This window comes from Polyodon spathula, chromosome 15, assembly GCF_017654505.1.
Source record: "Polyodon spathula isolate WHYD16114869_AA chromosome 15, ASM1765450v1, whole genome shotgun sequence".
Classification (NCBI taxonomy): domain Eukaryota; kingdom Metazoa; phylum Chordata; class Actinopteri; order Acipenseriformes; family Polyodontidae; genus Polyodon; species Polyodon spathula.
In genome coordinates, this window is record NC_054548.1 from 11,922,403 (window position 1) to 11,943,646 (window position 21,244).

A 21,244-nucleotide genomic window follows, 5' to 3' on the forward strand; every position below is an offset into this window, starting at 1 on the left:
TTCCTTCCTTTATTTTCCATGGTACACTACAATATTAATTTGGTCATTGTAACTCACTTTGGAAACAAAAAATTGTCAGTATTTGTTATTATATGGTGAAACACAAATAACACCATCTCAAATTATAGACCCCGACAACCTTGTTATAACAAGGCAGCACTGTATGTACAGTATGTGGCTATTTAAACAAGCAGCAGCACATTCTTTTGCAGTAGATATTGCATGGGTTGAGGGAACCTTGCTCCTTCATGGCATCTCCAAAAACATGTTGGGGTGTTGGTATAGCAAGGACTGCCCTTAAATACATTATATCCTACATTTCTGTCTCTTTGGCAAGTTTTTAACAACTATTTAGTCGCACTTAAAAAAAAAAGTAAATAAATAAATAAATAAATAAATAAACAAACTAGGCTGACCTTTCATTGGGTTCATTTTGATTACTGTTCTCTTTTTTCATGTAATTTCCATGATCATGCTTATTTATTGAATCTATTTCACTTATGTATTAACGAATATGGTAGAAGTCAAGTAGAGTATACACAGTACCAACCAAATGCCACACCTGGTACAAAATGTACAGATTATGTACTTCTGCTGTCCAGGTCAGAGGACAACAGACAGACAGGGTCCACACCTTTATTTCTGGAGCACCTGTACTCCTCAGACACCTGCTTATTAGGTTGTTATGCCCATTATGCTGCATATTAGTTTTTAACTGCTCCACTTGTACTACTGAATTTTTCCTTTACAATTTTCTTCACTTTGGAATAACTCCCTCTGTATAGACTGCTCAACCCCTTTAGTTTGCACTGTTCATGGTGTTTGATTAACTTTCTCCCTTTGGTCAACAGCGAGTCAGTTTCCACTTAACACATCTTGCTTTACAGAAAGTGCTTGATAACTTCATATTTTCTCTGTAAAGGACACTGTTTAAGGCACAGAGAGGTCTGGGAGACTCCACTACCTGTGAATCAACATGGAGGAAAGGGCTGTTATGTTGTGTTGTATCATTAGAGATTCATTAGAGTATCACAGTTATGAAAACGGGTTCAAGAAATACAGTGGAAGCTATCATATCCGATTTAATTGGTTCCAGTGGTCCATCAGATATGTACAAAAATTGTATCTCAGATGGAGTCGTTATACTAAATTCAGTTGCTTTATTAACACCGGGCCGTTATAAGTGAACAATGTCAGAAACATCAATATTTAGTATCGGTACACAGGTACTGCACCTATGTTATACAAAGAAAATAAATACAGTATTTGACATTTTACAAAACAGCATTCTAAAAACAGTTCTTACAAAAGTATAACCTGTGATAACCCGAGACAGAAACAACAAGAAGAACACAAGCACACACAAACACAAACTTTTGGAGGTTGGCAAAAAAGATCTTGTTTCAGCTTTTTAACGGTACAGAAAGTATGAGGAACATGGTTAAACTGGGCAGTTTCGTACAAACACAGGCACAGTAGTGAGATTCCATTGAAGCTAATTAAGAGTAGGACATGTATTCCCTTCTGAGACTTTTAAGTCAAGCAGCAGAAAACTGGCAGAAGAAAATGGGGTCATGCTGCAAGTCACAATGGCAGATGTTTTTTTTTGTGGTTGTGTACCAATAAAGTTTGCAGTGTTTGGTGTGTAAATAAAAAGCAAGCCAATAAGAACACTGTCAATATTGTTAAAACAGAGACGCATGATTGTGTTTTGTTCAAACAAAACTTGACTTGTGGACTTTTTTTAAGTTTGTTCTTGTCTATTGGGTTCAAATCTGTGGTGTGCTTTTCTTCTTTTTCTACTGCTGATAAGCTACACAAATAACGCACAAGTGGAATTAATGAAGAGCCTGCATGCACTTGAATGAGAAAACACATGATATTGTTTATGGATATACACATTTTTAAGTTAACACATGCTTTATACAAAGCACATGTTTTTAAATTACACGGCACCATACTTTATTGCAACATGTCAGATGTTTTTTTTTTTTAAATATAAATACTAAAGTAAAATGTGCCTGAATGGTTAAGAAAACAGGGATATTTTGTTTCAGTGGAAAGTAGTTGTTTTTTTAATGAAAAAACAAAAGCAAATGATTAAATGACATACATATAAAGAGAAATTAAATGTACTGTAAATGTTCTGTATTTGGTATGGTATGCCCCCCCCCCATACACACACACTTTGCTTTCAAACACATCATGTTAAAAAAAAAAAAAAAAAGTAATTAGAAGGCTTTACCTGTGTGCAAGTAAGTTATTGAGGTACAGACCACACTTCTCCTCACTGGACATGCCATCAATCATCAGGTAGAAGATATTAAAGTTGTTCTGTTGAGGTGGCTGTGAAACGAGACGTGACTTTTCCAAGACATAGGTATAAACCCTGGCTGAAAAAATAAATACAAGCCTTTAACTTGAGTTCATAACAGAGCTTCCTGCTTTTAAAACAATCTGTTATTAACATAATCATGCCCAACTACTGAACCCTTGAGGCCTGACTTGTTTCCACCTGGCCACGTCAGGCACCTGACAAGCAGTGGTTGCTGAAGAAAGAAGAGATAACTATTTGTTGAGACAATCTGTTAGAAAAGAGTTTGGGACCCCGCAAATGAACAAATTAATTTACTGGACACCGGTAATGTATTTTATATATATTTCCCCCCCCCCCCCCCCCCCCCCCCCCCCCAAAAATAAACGTTAAAGTTTGTATGGTGTAAATGGCAGTCAATGAGTATAAAACTGTTCTACCTTGATAGATTTCCTCTTCTCTTAACAAAAGTACAAACCGCTGTGTGAAATACGATCGTTTACAAAAATTAGTAGTTCATGATTTGCTTATAGTGTTTTTTTCTTTCTTGCAATATGGTAGCTCAAAATGATTCATCATAATATTAGTGGTGGTTTGAAAAACAAATACATTCTTGTCTAAAAAAAAAAAAGTCATGTTTTGTCTTCAAAAATGATTATTTGAAGGCCACCTAGTAGCAGAAATAACAAAGTGCTGCTGAATTAAAGTTTTTCAAGAAATTTATAATTGCTGCCATGCAACACCATCACGTCAGGTAGCATGCAGTAATCTGCACTTCCTATTGTATAAACTCCCTCAACAGATGCTTCATTGTGTTCAAAAGAAACCTGCATTCATAACGCACCTTCTAAAGAGATGCAAACTGTTGAAAATAAACATTGCAATCAGAACGAAGATTGAAAAGCTTTGTAAAAAGCTTGGCCTTATTCGAGTAAAGGAGCGACCTCGGGGTAAGCAGCACAAAGAATGCAGAGAGATCTGTAAAGCAGGGCAGCCAGAACAAAAGGTTAAAATAGGTCAGTCAAGTAATCCGATTACAATGTTATTTAAAACAGTCAAATGGTGGCACAAGAATCAGATTTTACGTAATTTAAAAGTTTATTAAACGTGCAAATGATTTAAATACGATGTAATTGTGACCTTGTATCAAGCATATGCTTTACTGATACCATGTATTGTAGTCTGCGGATAGAAAAAAAAAACATTTATCAAGATAGTTGAAGTTTTTTTGTTTGTGTTTTTTTTTTTTATCATACCACAATCTAACAGGATCTCAATGTGTACTACCAAGTTCTTGGCGCAAAAACAGTGGATTATGAAAGTTGTCTTAACACAGGACAGTAAAATTTAAAAAAACAATCCCCTTGACCTCATTAGGCAAAATTAATTCCATCCAAGGCAATCTGATGGTGCAAGAGAATGTCTATAAACCTTCAATCTATTAAAAACATGGCAGCACTAATGAAAAGCTGTATAATACCAGCTCAATATATTACTAGAAATGCTTGCAAACCACTGAGCTCATAGGCTTACAAGACTGTAAACTTGAACAGGTCACTAACTGTTTATGTTTCAGTAGCAATATTGATCTTAATATCTGTACAACACAGCTGGTAGGAGTTAGTGTTGTGTTTTAACTCTTTCAATAAAATAGGTATGGGAAAGATATTACAGCTACATTCTTAAGACTTTATCTTATTTAAACTGAAATTATGTTCTGTGTGTCAAATGGAACTTGAGGTTTATGGGGATGGGATCTTTTCATGGTTGATACCAGCACTTTTGGCTTGGTGATATCAAAATAAAATCAGCATACTTCTCTTACCCATGTATAAATATGAAGTATATTACACTATTTATTATACCAATCTGATTTGTTTTATTCTAGAACTAGCAAAATACAGACAGACCAATACACTCAAATGAACAGCTGTCTGCTGAGAAACACATATTACTGATTACTGAGCACGCATGTCATACGTGTCCCTGTTTGGTCTGGAATATGGGCACCTCAATGTGGTCTTCAACAGTGAGGTATGTGGTTATGAATCTTCAGGAATGTAAACTTTTTAAAATTAACTTTCAGGGATTTGATGAAAAAAACCAGAAGCAGCAATTTAAACCAAATAACACAAAACAAGTGGGTGAGATACTTCTGCAGTTTAAAAAGGTACAGTTAATCCCAATGAAGGGTTATTACTGTGTACTTTATGTAGGGATTTGCTGCCCTCTTACGACGGGAGCATACCGTAACATGGCTTGTAGAAGATCTCTCTGACTAAGTTTTAACAATTGTTTGGATTAAACCAAATATATATATATATATATATATATATATATATATATATATATATATATATATATATATATTGTAAAAGATCCTTGCACTCACATGGTTCGCTGCCCCTTTAAAATAAACCCAGGACACAGAAATGGAATTTTCTTAGCACTGACGCGCACTTTTAATAAACACCAATCAAATAAATTAAACAAAACAAACACCTAGCTCCTTCCTGGAGCACTAACTATACAGTCTGGAACCTAACTGAACCAGGACAGCTAAGCTGTTTACCTGTAACTCAAACTCTCACAGTTTCCTACAGCACTTTACCTTGACTGCTTGGAAGCAGACCACAACTTCTGCCTCCCTACACACAACAGCCCTGAACAAACTGCCTATCTCTCTTAAATACCCTGCACCTGGCTCTAATTTACAACTACCACCAGCTGCAGGGGATTACTAAACAATTAAGCAAGTTAATTTAAGGTTTGGTCGCTAATATCTTTGTAACTGTCTTTTTAAAAACTATCAGCCATTTTTTTTTTTTTTTTACCAACCCAAACCTCCAGCTATTTCCCATACCTTTACCCTGTTGTTACTTATGTACAGTGCCTATAGTAAGCATTCACCCTCCTTGGATGTTTTCACAGTTTGTTGTGTTATAACCTGAAATCTTGATGCATTTAAATGGGATTTTTTTTCCTTTGATTTAAAGTATTTTTATTGTGAAACAAAAGTTAATGAAAAATAAAAAAAATAAAACTGACCACTGTTATTGCACACCAATGGACTCCATCTAACTTATTGTGTGAATTCTGAAGGCAATTGTTTGCACCTGAGCTTATTTAGTAGTGTCATAGCAAAGGGGGTGAATACTTATCTAATGAAGAATGTTCAGGTTTTTATTTTTAATTGATTTGTTTTTCTCACACACTGCAAGTGTTATGTAGGTTGTGCAAACCAAAGGAAAAAAAAAACATTTAAATACATCAAGATTTCAGGTTGTAACACAAAGGGGGGTGAATACTTCCTATAGGCAATGTAATTACCCTGGAGACTCCAACCTAAACCTATGCACATCAAAACCTCCAATCTGCCCTTCTTAGTAAAGAAAGCTTACCTCCGATTAGTGTCCTTTTCTTCTCACAGTATTGCAGTGACAGATATTTTATAAAGCGACTTGAGAAATCATTAAATTTTGTTCTGGCATGGCCAAATGCTTCAAGGACACAGCTTACCTAAAAGAATAAAACACAAAACAGCAGCAACACAAACAATATGTAAGTAAATGTACATACTTGGCCTGATTTCTAGTGGATTGTTTAGAATAAATCTGCTTTTCTTTTGTATTTCAACTTAACACCGTGCAAAGTTGTTTCCATAATTATTCAAAACCATTATTTTTGTTTTCTTTTTCTTGTTTAGTTCCAGTGCTTTACTATCATAGATATACTCAAGATAAGTTACCAAGCTTTGAAAGTCAGGCCTGTAAGATGGAATTTCACATTTAATTTGAGGCACTCTATACTGCTCGTAACTAAAAATGTTTACATTTCTACTTTCCTATGACATCAATATTTAGCTAACACTTTAAAGACAACTGATTAAGGTGTAGATTCATCCATGTGTACAGTAACTGAATTCTAACCAGTAGAGGGCAGTGCAGAATTACTGTTAAATTGCAGCCAATTGCAGATTATTATCTTTTTCATTTTTAATTAAACATAATGATAATATAATATATATATATATATTATATATATATATATATATATATATATATATATATATATATATATATATATATATATATAGTTATTGTCAGTGCTTGCGCCCTGGCACTTCTTTCTATATAAATTAAGCACTGGTAATTGCTATTGTTTAAAATAAACCACAAATGAATTAAATGTTTGAGTTGTAAATATACCAAAATGTTATTATGTTTAATCAAAGTATAAATCGACTAAGAACTTCTTCAGTAGACAAGTCAAAGAATGTTATACATTGTCTGTGAATTCTGCCCACACGATAGTTCCTTTTTTTCTGTTGCTTTGCAGCATTTGCAGATATAGCTTTCTGAAAGCCATGTTCACTCTTTAACTAGAAACAGAGATTGTCCTGAAATACTCCCTGCGAAATATTTAACTAGTGTTAAGTGATTTCCATGCAACATAGTGATTTGCAAGCAAATTCACTTTTTAATTTAGCTCTTTATGGTGAACTTGTGGGATTATTCTTGACACCTCCCCCAAATTTGAGGGAAAAACAACTTGCAAACCCACTTTTACCAACACAGCATCTATTTTGAATCTCATTCAAAAGTGCAACTTTTTTTCACAGAAAAGGCTTGTGGAAAAAAATCTCTTCAACTCCCCTTGCGACACACGCAAGGCGTTTGAATATTTGTCCCATATATTTTTAAGAACTACTTTGTTTGTTAAATGACAGCTATTAAAGTTCCATAAAGAACAAAAAAAAAAAAAAAAAAAAAAAACATTTGAATCTGCACGTGGAGTGGTTGTGCATTTACCTTTGCCTAAATATTCATTTCACCTGTGCTACATTACCCACACTCCATGCACCACTACAATAATACATGTAACAGACAGCATAAAACACAAATCACAAAACACAAAACACACACAGGGATGGGGTACCCTGCCACAACATTTCAGTTTATTAAGACATCAATAAATAACCCTTGAACAAAAAACAAACAAAACAAACACTGCTATTTAGACCATTAAAATAGACCACTGTTTGTGGAAATGAATAAATATAAATAAATCAACATGAACATCTTTTGTCAACTTTAGTGTTTTATAAGGTTTTCACCAAAGGTTAGAATAAGTCGTGGGGTTCCAAAAAAATATAGCATTACATAAACGCATATGTTGATATAACTGTTTAAATAAGATACAATACCGTGAAAAAGTATTTGCCCCCTGTCTGATTTTCTGCATTTCTGCATATTTTTCACATTGAATTTGGTCAGATCTTTTTGTGGGTTGTAGTAGTATATAGAGGGAGTCTGAGAGAAAAAAATGAATGACACTAAAGTTTGGTGCTTCTTTTATTTGTCTGGTGTTCAAGGTAATTAAACATTGAAAAGAAATCATGAAAAAGTTATTGCCCCCCTAGTTAATTCAACCCAATTAAAGGGATAATTAGGGTCAGCTGTTTGAATACTTTGGTTAACATTCAGGCCTGATTTGGGCCAGCCCTGCTCAATATAAATCTGACTAACTTTGTCCCTTACCATCAGAGTGAACATGTCAGCACACAGGTTCTAGAGGCACATCATGCCACGATCAAAAGAAATTCCTGAAGACCTCTGGAAAAATGTTGTTGATGCCTATCAGTCTGGAAAGAGTTACAACGCCATTTCTGGGGCTCCACCAAGCCACAGTAAGAACCATACTGTCCAAATGGATAAAGTTTGGGACAGTAGTGATTCTTCCCAGGAGTGGCCGTCCTGCCAAAAGCTCTCCAAGAGCAAGGTGTAAAATCGTCCAGGAAGTCACAAAGAACCCTAGAACAACATCTAGGGATCTGCAGGCCTTTCTCGCTTTGGCTAAGGTCAGTGTTCATGACTCCACCATCAGAAAGACACCGGGAAAAAGTGTGATTTATGGCAGAGTAGCAAGGCAGAAACCACAGCTCACTAAGAAGAATATGAATGCTCATCTCAAGTTTGCCAAAAAGCACCTGGTTGATCCTCAAGAGTTCTGGAACAATGCTCTATGACAGATGAGTCAAAAGTGGAACTTTTTGGCCAACATGGGTCCCATTATGTCTGGCGACAACCAAACACTGCATTCCACAGTAAGAACCTCATACCAACGGTCAAGCATGGTGGTGGAAGTCTCTTAATTTGGGGATGCTTTGCTGCATCAGGACGTGGACAACTTGCCATCATTGAAGGAACCATGAATTCTGCTCTGTATCAGAGAATTCTACAGGAGAATGTCAGGCCATCCATCTGTGAGCTGAAGCTGAAGAACAGCTGGGTCATGCAGCAAGACAATGATCCGAAACACACAAGCAAGTCTACATCAGAATGGTTGAAGAACAAGAAATTTAAAGTTTTAGAATTGCCTAGTCAAAGTCCAGACCTAAACCCCTTTTAGATGTTGTGGCAGGACCTGAAACGAGCATTTATGCTCGAAAACCCACAAATGTCACTGAGTTGAAACAGTTTTGCATGAAGGAGTGGGCCAAAATTCCTCCACGGCGCAGTGAGAGACCGATCAATAACTACAGGAGGTGTTTGGTTGCAGTTATTGCTGCTAAAGGTGGTGTAACCAGTTATTGAGTCTAAAGGGGTGATTACTTTTTAACATTGGGTGTTGCATAACTTTCTTTAATAAATAAATTAAGTATCAAAATGTTGTGTTATTTGTTCACTCAGGGTCCCTTTTATCTCATATTAGATTTTGGTTGAAAATCTGATAACATTCAGTGTCAAAAATATACAAAAATGCAGAAAATCAGACAGGGGCAATACTTTTTCATTGTACTGTACCTGTAATTTTTCTTTTCATTGTTAGCATCCTAAAAACTTTTTACACCTATGACTTTAAAGTCTGTTTCAAAGCTCTTTTCAAACTGGCCACTCTAGTGATAGTGTTTAGACCAATATGGATTGATTTGTTTGAGGGGTTTTCAACAAAGCTGTTTTCATACATAAAAGCAACACAGTGGGCTAATAACTTTAGAATCGCTTTCAAAGCTGTTTTCAGAATGACTACTCTAGTGCACTGATATGTAAGGATTATTGCCCACATTGTCAAACAGGTAGCATGATGGGGTATGGAAAAGGAAAGCCAGAACATTTGTTATGTTTTTTTTTTTCTTTTTTTTTTTATTCAGCAATTCTGAAAAAAGCTTTGAACAGATTTTAAAGTTATAAGTGTAAAAAGTGGTCAGGATGTAAACAATGAAAAGAGAAAATACAGGTATGTTATTTAAACAGTTGTAGCAATACGTGGGGACGTATAATGCTATATTTCTCGGAACCCCGCTACTTAATCTTTAAAAGTTGACTACGTTAAATGAATATTTGACTGTGTAGACTGCATGTCACAAAGCATATACAATTATAGAATGTACCACAGTTTGAAATACAAATATTCCAATTCACCAAAACACTAATCATCAACTGGCCAAAATTACCAGATGCATCTTTGAACTGTAGTCCGACAGACCATCTACCACCTACATGTTTAATCTTGGATTCCAGTGAGTAGCCCTTTGTACTTGATCGACATGCCAGGTGCTTCACTATGTGCTTGCAGGCCTCAGTCTTTCCTGAACCGCTTTCTCCGCTGTGAAAATGAAAAAGTAAGTTTAAATAGTTCAAACTGTGCTACATTCAGTATAGTATATATATATATATATATATATATATATATATATATATATATATATATATATATATATATATATATACACACACACACACACACACACACACACACACACACACACACACACACATATACACCGTGCTAGAAATGCTCTTCCTTAACTGCACATATGAGAGCAACACTGCAGTTTGCCTACAGTGCAAGCGTCACAGCCCAGTGTTACAGGACAAGGGTAGTTAAGCACTATTCTATTATCTATAAGTGTTCCCACTTTCCCATAAATTTCTTTATTCACACTCAGCAAGGTTTGGTGTTCATACAGGCTCAATGATCCGTGTCTAGAATTGTCATTTTCACGTTCTTCACACTTTGTCCATGAACAATCATTATTTCTACAGCCTGCAGGCAGCAATGTCATGAAGCATGAAGCATGTATACAAAATAAATGAATAAAATCAATTTAACTGCTAATTAGACAAATGTTTAAAGAAGATTATTATTGTATGATTTGTTTGTTTGGAGAGTGGTAAGAAAACACCAACAAATAAACAGATGGGTTAAGAAGGTCAATTACACTTTCTGAAAATTAATCCAGCAAACTGTGAAGATGAATTTGAAGAAGCCAGAGGTGTATTACATTCTAGACTAAATGTTACAGTACATAGCTGGGGTTTCATTTACTATATCACAGGCCAGTGGCAAATAAAGGGCTGTTGTCAATATTCTATATACACATGTATAGTAAAAAATAAAATGCAATGCAAAACATATTTTACTACAGTGCTTATGTAGAATTGACTATAATTCATTTGTGAAATTAATTCTAAACAGTCAAGGCCACATGAAAACATCACTTTTTGTTTCTAATGCAAATGTTAAATTAAAATGTAAGTTAAAATGTAAACTGTCATTTTCTATAGTGTGTTAGTTTGTGTTCCCATTGAGGGTTAATTGGATAAGTAATTAATATTCCTCCTCTGCAGATGAATAGAATGCAAAAGTAAGCATTTTTTTTTTAAATTCATTACTGAATACATGACCCAGTATAAATCATTGCGATTTACATATTTTACTTCAGAAATCAATGGAAGGTTTACAACACAAATGGCTCTAAGGGCAAGAAGTAATTCTTTAGGTTATTAATCAAGAAACACGTCACTGTACCTGAGGATAATGCACTGTGGCCGACGCTCTTGGAACAGCATGTGATACGCTCTTTCAGCGGAGGAAAAGATGTGAGGTGGGAGTGAGGAACACAGTCTCCCTGAGCTGCTCAGATACAGTTGGCTAACCTGCAACACAAATGACTTGCTGCTGTTTACACTGCATATGTAATTGTATTTTCTGTTGCGCTAATGTTGGGGAGAAAAAAAAAAAACACATACTTTGAAACAAGATATCTGGGTTCTATTTTTTTTTTCTTTTTTTTAAACATAAATGGCTATCAGAGTGATGGATGGTCACATTAAGGAATGGAATGCATTATGTTCCTCTTTCATTGTCAGTTTTTCTCTCTATTCTGTGCCGTGCATTCCCAAGAACACTATTATTGGACAAGGTAGTAGAAGGCTGTTTGAAATCTCATTACTTTACCAAATCTACCCTTTACCTTCACAGTGCTCTGGAAAAGCTGCATTAGGCAATCTGAACATTTCTTTTTTTTTTGTTTTCTGGGAATAAGTATGAGTATGTGAGGGACCACCAACACTAACACACTGCTGAGGACCGTATTGCCAATCAGAGATTGTGTTACCTGTTGTCTGCTATGTTGTCAGAAACAAACTCCATTTCTGTACCATATTGAGTCTCTACTCCTTTGTGGCTGTAAGTCACATGGACTGGCTGAAGCTAGGCCATTGGAGTGGAATTGACACATATAGTAGCTCAATAAATGATTAGCCACCAAGAAGCATACAGCTGTTTTTCATTTTACAAAAGATATTCAGCACAATAAATATGACATTAGTGATCATGTGGCTGCTATACTTCCAGTAAGAATTAAGACAATGTATTTGAAATCCTTGGTTATCACTCCTTTAATGGTAGTATTGTCTTTAAGTAACTATTTTCATACCACTGAGATATTATTAACATGAATGACCACCGTTTAGTGTTTATGGTTCAATGGTTGCCACTAGAATATTTACTGTACATATTTAGTGTACCAGTATAACCTAGGTGGGTAATATCTAATTTTCTCTCATGATCCTAACCTACTGTATCCCAAAATCATACAGTTCAGTGTGACATGCTTAAGGTCCAACAATGAGATTAATTGGTGTGTGTGTGATTTAAAAGCAAGGGCTCCTTGTTCATTACTCTCACCGTTAGTTATTAATGGCATCCTTACATGAGCTAACCCTTTTGTTTTTGTATGATCACTGTATTACTAGAATAAAATATAATATATACTTCTTAGGTATGTCCTGAGATGAACTTATAGACACGAACTATCCTAATTAAATATATATATAGAATAAAACATTGTATTTAGCTCCTCAGAGCTTTTCTTCATAGCAGTCTGCCACAAACCAGAACATTAATATGAATAATTCACAAAAAAGTATGGTTTGTAACAGCATTTAGAATCTATTGAACTCATTTCATAAAGAAGATACCTATATTCGGGCTCTGCTGAGATCTTATTACAAGGCCATATTACATCCACCCGCTGTGCAGCAGGCGTGACTGTGAGGACACTGGAAGGACATTGAGAGTAATCGTGGCAAAGAGGAAAAAAAATAAAAGCAGAAGTTGATGAATGTGGCTGTTTTTTAGCTGATAGCAATTCAAATGACCCCTTTGCTTGCCATGAGATTGATGGATACAGATTACCCTTCCTGGGTGCATTAATGCTTCAAATGGAATAAAGCTCAGAGAACTGATAGGGAAAAGGGAAGCTTGTTGTACCACTGACCTTTATAGCTTTATACAGTTTATATATAATATAAAATAGTGTGACAGAGACAGGATGATTCTTGGTGATAAATCTCTCTCCCGACCTGTGAAGGTGCTGTATAAAGGGAACAGAGTGCCCTGGACTGGAGGGCCAGACAATTAATTTCCAACTGGAAAGGGGGCGAGGCTACAATACACTAAATCTTCGACCCAGAAGGGAAAGAACGTGGCATCCATGGATTGGAGGAGCGGTTGTACTAGTTAACCAAGGGGTCATGATTGACGGTATAAAAGGGGGGGGCGTAGCGAAGTGATCTATTCCTTGTTATGGTTAAGCTGAACCAGAAAGACATTAATTATTATCGCAAGTGTTTTGTTTGTTTATTGTCACATCCAAAGAATATACTGTTTGTTATTATTAGATGGCTGAACACGATCAGGAGCTGTCGCCAAATGCCAGCACTTATCCGGACATCACTACACTTTGTTTCACAAATAATTGCATTTACACCTAGAGGACTTTAGCACGTGCTGTGGACTTGTGTTTGTGCTTTGTGTTACGGGTGGGCATTTAAGATCGGGACTATTATTTCTGGACCAACCTGTGGATTAAAACAGAGCAATACATGCCCCTGCTTTGCCTGTTAACATAGTTATTATTTACTGTATTTGGGTCATCAGACCAATTGGATTACAAAATAATCACTTTATTTTTTTTATATAGCGCTTTTCATAGTAGACCACCACCACTAAGCACTTTATAGAGGTAGGCTGTGAACTGTGCATTATGTGCAGCGTGATTTACATTGATTTAACATCTCATCCACAGGATGGCGCACAAGGAGGTTAAGTGACTTGCTTAGGGTCATACAGTGAATCAGTCAGTGGCAGTGGTGGGATTTGAACCAGCAACCTTTTGGTTAGAAACCGTGGATTTTAACACTGGACTACACTGCTGTATCCTGCTGTATGTTCCATATAAAGGACAACAAAATAAAATATCATTGCACCTGGATTATCGTCGTCTGTCTTCATTGATCACTGCTGCATTCCTGCACCTGTACAGTTAACTACTTTGCCACAAACTGCCATCCACAAAACATCACCCCCCCCCCCGCCTCCCCCCCCCACCCCCCCCCCCCCCCCCCCCCCCCCCCCCCCCCCCCCCCCCCCCCCCCCCCCCCCCCCCCCCCCCCCCCCCCCCCCCCCCCCCAAATGTAGACCCCCCCCCCCCCCCCCCCCCCCCACCACCACACACCACACCCCACCCACCACCTTGCTCTCTCCCATCCCATTCAGACAGACCACCATTATATGGAAATTTTCAATAGTGCTTTTTAATCATCATGTCATGCTGTCATGATGGTTACCAAAATAATAGGTTTGACCTTAACAAAATGTAGTAATACAAGCCTATTCCCCAAAGGTGCAAAAGGAACCAGTAAAATATTATTAAGTCACATTTCATATTTTTACAGGAATCCAAGAGCTGGGTGCCTCAGTATAAATGACAGGCAGTAGGCAGAGGGATGTGACAATGAAGGGGGTGATTACTAGCTGGTACTGATCCAGACTCCTTTATAAGTTAATATGTTGTTTGCAGGGTGCCTCTTATTCTATAACATATGCCATCTCATGCTGTCTGGGGCAAGAGGCCTGTGAAGCAAAGATGGTTCTGGCTGCTCAAGCTGTGTAATGACAGATACACACCATATACACAACGTTTTATATTAACTTATTATCAAATCACAAAAACAGATAATGTATTCAGGAACCAGAATTACACTTTTTGTATTACTTTTCACTTTGAATTATGCTGTATGTTCTACACAGTGACTTCTCAAACTTGATTTATAATGACTATTAGCTTTTCATATTTCTTACATGGTATCACAGCAAATTTTATATGACACAGTAAGCATTGTTTATTGGGACGCCTCGGAAGAAGGAAAACTATCCCAAATATGCGGCTGTCCCAGTTAAACGAGAGGAGCTTGAGACGACCTTAGTTACACTTTTTTGTTTCTTAATGAAATGAAAAAGAATGAAATCACATCTTATCACAAGGCGAAGCACCTGCAATGTTAACATGCCAACTTTCTTTGCAACAGCAGCCTATGAAACCCCAGAAGACTCCTCCTTCTTCAAGAGTTCAACGTGGTTTAAGCAAGTCATCACTTAATCAGGTACTCACTGCACTCACCACACTGCGTTACACTTTCTGTCTTGCTTTGAAAAGCGATTTCTGTTCATCATTTGAAAATACCGTATCCCAATTAAATAAAGTGAAGTTAATAAATTAAATGACATAAATAACTTTGGGAAGAACTGTCTCCCAGAGTTGTATCTCAAGCAGAAATCCCAATTAGGCGGCGCCGACTGTACCACTGAAAGATAAGTGGTGGAAATTAAAATGGTGTTTTATAGTAATAAAAATAGTAGACAAACTGTAGCAGGGCTAAGGCCGTGAACAAGTATGAAGTGTATGTTTTGCGTGTTGTTCTGTTGTGAATAAATGTATAGGTTTTTTAATTAATGTTTGGCAGGTTTAAAATCCCATCCTGCTAATATCCATTTGCAGAATGCATCTGGGCCCTAATTGATTAATTGATAGTCAATTACACCAGCAGTTGTTCTGGGGTAGATTTGTTTGGTTATCCTTGTTTAATTTTAAAATAGAAATATGAGAGAAGCTCTGGACTGCAATATTCTGCCTCTGTGTCTGCTAGTCAGCTTTGATTGTTCACCTACTGTACCATACCACATTACCCAATAATACCCCAAAATGTACATTTTATAAATATCACATGAAATCATAAAAAGTGGCTTTTTATTTAACAACCTTTTCACCAAATAACGTATTTGAAAACTACTGTAACCATGCTGAGCCACCTTTTTCCAGTTCTTCTTCCAATGCCTAAAGCTGCGATACTAACAGCAAGACACACATCATGAAAGCAGAAGGTGGAGAGCACATGCTCTGTTTAAGGACATACAGTCCTAAAGGTTACACAGCAGTCCTTGCTAGTCATTTAATTGAGCTGAGCACATCACAGCATGCAGGTTCTAGCCAAGCAAATAAGCTTTCATACAGAGACTGGCCAGTGGCTTATTTGTTCTTCACACTTAACCACAAGCATAAGGCTGCATTAGGCAGCCTATGGAAGAAAATTACAAATAACACAACATATGTCTTCTTTTCTTATTATCTCTCCTCTTCCTCACAGGCATTTAGTGAGGTGACATTAAAATTCACTGCAGTTTAAACGCCATGAAGAACAGGTTTTGGGCAATGATTCCTGGTTCAGAAATTGGTATTAAATGCCTTTTCATAATTCACTGCCATTTGGAAAAAAGGTGTTACATTAATGTGATTTATAAACCTCAGCCAATCAGGTTCCAAGTAGTGTGGTCATAATCCCACAGGTACTGTATCTCCCTAAACCTGCTTTAATTGGTGACATATCAAAATATAAAAATGACTTCATAGACAAAAACATTTGTTCAGTTTATAATCCTCCACAGTGGCAATTACTTGTATATACAGTGCTCCCCCTTTTTAACACTGTAGTTAGGAGCCATAGGTAAGACGTGTGCTAGTGGATTGGCACTATAGTGACAATGGGAGCTATACCCATGCTCCCTTATAACCTGTTCTGTGGTATAAAGAGACACTGTAATTGACCATCTTTCGGCTGAGGACAATATAACTGATCAACAGTCAATTATCTAGCAGGTAATGACTGCAGGGTCAGACGAATTAAAAAGTAGTGCATCATATTTATAGTATCCTGGTATTTAAGGTTCCCTGTCATGCAAAGATTCATTGTAACTGAATAATTCTAAAACATTTCAAAAATCTCACACAATATTATATATTTTGTTTTTTCATAACTCATTGGATATATTTCCAAGTATTTAGTGAGTCTTTCATATTTTGGCAATGGAGGAATACCCAGCATAGTTAGATAAGATTCAGGAATACCCTGCATAGTTAGGGGGGATTGATGTAGGCAGACCAGACAACAACAATAATTCTATTAAAACTAATATAACTAATACCTATAATGAAATACCTTATACATATTACAAATAATGCAAGTGATACTAATATGAGTATGAATCCTAAATGTAGTACTAATATTAATACTAATAATCATGAACAAACCAAATACTAAAAAAAGAAGGTACTCACCATTGTTGAATAAATATGGAGGTTTTTATATGGATTTACCAGCAAAAGAATATTTCCAATGTAAGTCTGAAAATTAAGGTAAGATAAAATTAATTTCACAGTATAGTAAAAAATTACTGAACATGCAATCAATATACTAATGAAAAAGAAAATCTTAGCAAACTGTCATGGACCACTTGCCCCTCTGTGTTATTTGGCTGTACCTATTTATCAGTGGCATAATAGTGGTATAATAGCAAGAGCTAAACAGAGCCTGACAGCTCTTAACTCAATGGGATAGTTTTCCAAATACAGTGAGAATACCAAATTCCTAATTACAACTGTGTAACATGTGTAACAGCATTCTCATTCTACAGCTCTCTAAATCCAAAACCTATTTTAAACCAGCCTATTATTGTAATCTAATATCAATATCGTTACTGCCAACTAATAGTAAGACAAAGCCCTTCTGCAGTACTAATTATTGTTTTTTTTGTCTTTATTTTCTGCTTTTCTTTGCAGGAGATAACAAACACAGAATCACTTCCTGTACTGTTGGTGAAATACATACAGTATTGTTCTGAATTAAATATTTTAAAGCCTTGATTATCACTCCTTCAATGATCGAGACATAGAGTACTGTACAGGGAAGGCCTGGTTTTAAATTGATGTATCAAAGCATAGACAGGCATCTGGTCATAAGAAGTCTTTCCAGGGTCAAGAGATTGAGTGTTTCATTTCTTATTTTGTATTCAAATTAGCCATGTGCTTAGATAGAGGGGTAAAGTTGTTAGCCAATGCAGGGACTGAACAGCAACATTATCTAGTATACACACAGTGAGATGTGTTTTACTGAATTATTCAAAATGCAAAATGTGAAAATTTGCCTTTCAGCATCTCCACAGCAGAAGTCAGTTTAGAAATTGCAATATTAAGGGATTGTGGGTTATAAAAGAGGCAGCCTGTGAGCTAGCCAGGTAGGGGATTCCAGTGAGTCATGAATCATCTTGCATGTCGCTAGGATTGCCTGCAGCTGCCGAATAAAGAACCTGCTATTATGAGCTGCATATCTGTTTCGTGTCCTTCCTTCTTAGGTAAAATGCTACATTATTATTATTATTATTATTATTATTATTATTATTATTATTATTATTACAGTAATAATATGATGATAATATGTGGTGCATGCATTCACCTGTAATGATTGTGTCACTTATTAAAAATATACTTTAGAGTAGCTAAACGGGAACTAGGTCACGTTTCAGTTTTGCCAAGTAAATATAATTTAGTTAAATGTAAACGCCACTCTAAAACATTTACAAGGGTTCTTTAAGGGAAAAGAAAAAAAAATCTATTTATTTAAAGTGTCAATTTAGCAAGTAAATTGTGAGGAAAATTATCTTCCAGAGAGCAATGATGCTGTTAGCATTGCTGCCATGTTTACTGCACTCATTGCCCCCGAAGGTTAATTTTCATTACTATGAATTTTAAAATTCCCATGACAGCCCTGGTAATATGTTGTACTTTTTCACTGTCAAAGCCTTACTCTGACAAGAAATGAACTTGAAGCGGATCCATATGAGGTTGCTATAGCAACAGTGATTGATTCAGTAGATTCTAGTAAATGGAAAGCAAAGAAGAAATGCTAACTGTATGCTCCCTCTCAAATGCACCTCAGAATACACTCAAGTACTGTAGTGAGTTGCATAAAATTAAGTATGATCCTTGACGAACATTATTGTATCATGCGACAGTGAGCTCCCCAAAATTTGAAGACAGTCTGTAAAAAGCAAGATTAAGTTGTTTTGTTGTTAGCGATAATAGATACACAATTCAAAACTATATTTGTCAACTATCTTTCCATAATACATTGGTAGTCAGCACCATGGGACTTAGTACAGTATATAGATGCTCTCTATGTTACAAAGCCTTGTGGCTAAGCCTTGCAACAGGTTTCAGTAACAGGCTAAAGCTACAGACTCAAGCTGGAGCCTGCAAGAGTCCTGAGAGCAACCCGGGTGAGTGTGCAGTCAGCCAGCTGGCTTGGGGAAATAAGTCTCAAGTTCCAAATTGCAATGGAAACCTCACATCGAGAAACCAAAGCTGAAGTAACCCTGGAGATCGGCTCATACAAATATTGATTAATAACATTGGAAATGTGTGCCTAGATCTTTCCAATAGAAACCAGATTGCAGTCAAAATCCCAAATGGTGCCACGTGCAAGTTACAAGTTCTTCAGGCAGTTCATTGCAATCCACTGATATAAGGGGACAAGGCAAACATAATTAATCACAATCAGAGAAAACATACATTCGGGGAATATTTTTCGTCATAAAACCATTTGTATGCATTTTTCCATACTATATCCGCTTATACTAAAGTTCAAGCAAATCTCAGTAAGAAACCTCCTTCTTAAGCTGTTAAAGTCTGTAAGGTACTGGAGCAATTAACTGGCTTTGTAAAAAGTCTGAATGACAGGCTTTTCTAAGACAAAAGCTCTGAACCAAGATCACAATTGGTCTTCAATTCATTTTTAAGACACCATGTATAGCAAAACATGATACGATCCAATCCAATTTTTCAGCATTTTAAGAGTCTTGTGTTTGTTCAGCAGCTGAACTTGTTGACTGATTTAGCTATTAAAATTCATTAGTGACCAACAAATTGGATTTTTTTTGTCCCCTTAGCCCATCAGCTTTCACAATCCCTGTTGTTTTCTCTGTTACATTATAGTATATATTATTTTCTTGCTGGGTGTTCATTGCAATGAGTAACAATCAGCATTAAACAGGTTCACACAAAGAATTAAAACACCACTTGTCTTGCCTTACAAATAATGTGGTTAGTTTTTCCCAGAACCTGTGAAAATTATTGAGATATTAATATACAGTATTTTTCTGACTAAGACATACCCTTTTACAAATTATAGGAGAATTGTTGCATTTTATATACAGGTTGTGCACCATGCTCAGGTAACATTATTCAAGAGGTGTGTTTTATACAAAGCATGCATGTAATATACAGTGGAGTACAGCAACCCCAGTGCAAACCAAACTGGCCTTATTTTACAAGGTGCTGGTGTTCACAGCGTAAATCTTGCGTCTGAAAGGGTGAGGTAACCCAATGCCAGTCCAGATCTCAACCCTAGAAAAGAACCTGGCTCGTTTTGACGAGCAATTACAGACTTGAAGTATTGCCTTTTTGTGCACCACCTTGTACTGGATCTATTTTCCTAGCATCACTTAGCCTGTGCCACACCACAAACAAAAAGGTTGGGCTATGAAACACTTATTGGTTGTACATACATTTATATCACTGAAATGCTGTTGCATTATCAGTTAGTGAATACATTTTAATTATTTACAAGATTATTTAATATTTATTAATTGTCATTCACAAGCAAAGATACTTACATAAATCTGATTATTTCCAAACCGTTTCTGCATTTCATAGAGTAAACTGCTGTCAGTCAGTTCATTCAGCGATGCCAAATCATCGTTGGGGGCAGGAGGCATAAGCTTCACCTGTGACATTATATATATATATATATATATATATATATATATATATATATATATATATATATATATATATAGATATATATATATAATATATATATAAATCAATATTTAGTTATAGCATTAATTTAAAGTATTAAAATACAGTGATAAATGGAATAGGAGACACTGAGTTTGTTGGTCACTGCATCCTTAAGGTGGTATTTACATTAAAATAGAAAACCCACTTCCCAATATTAGCTGCAACACAAACACAATAACACCTTGGTATGACGCAAACAGATTGTAGGCTGGTTCTAATTGCTGGGTGCTATCCAGTCACACATTCTCCAATGTTCTTGCATGACAGTGACTGTGAGTTCATTGTACTTTTCAGTAACAAACACCTCCAAATTTGGACAATTTTAATATGAAAGCAGCATTGGAGACATGGAGCTTGATGTACTAATATTACTTACGTGTTTGTAAATACTGCAAATTCATTGCCTCCGTCCTTCATAGAAGTTTTGCGTGCAATGTACTAAACAGCTATCTTTCGTGAACAACTACCGTAATATCACCGGAAGTTTATGAACAGCATACATTACTGCTCATTATACTGGAGAGATTGGAATTTGCATCTCATTATAAATAGATTTATAACTAAACCAAGATTTAGAACATCTTTCTGGAAAACATAAATGAGTGGTA

General features: G+C 36.1%; 1 protein-coding gene across 1 annotated transcript in view; it reads right to left on the minus strand.

Moving 5' to 3' along the window:
* Positions 1 to 21,244, minus strand: part of LOC121327511 (unconventional myosin-XVI-like) — a 153,819-nt gene that overhangs the window by 76,202 nt on the left and 56,373 nt on the right. The window contains exons 11-16 of the mRNA XM_041271581.1: positions 20,450 to 20,560; positions 17,058 to 17,123; positions 11,129 to 11,256; positions 9,817 to 9,922; positions 5,716 to 5,833; positions 2,246 to 2,393 (exon numbers count right to left, since the gene is read on the minus strand). Of these exons, the coding sequence (XP_041127515.1) occupies positions 2,246 to 2,393; positions 5,716 to 5,833; positions 9,817 to 9,922; positions 11,129 to 11,256; positions 17,058 to 17,123; positions 20,450 to 20,560 (677 nt within the window). The remainder of the gene's footprint in view (positions 1 to 2,245; positions 2,394 to 5,715; positions 5,834 to 9,816; positions 9,923 to 11,128; positions 11,257 to 17,057; positions 17,124 to 20,449; positions 20,561 to 21,244) is intronic.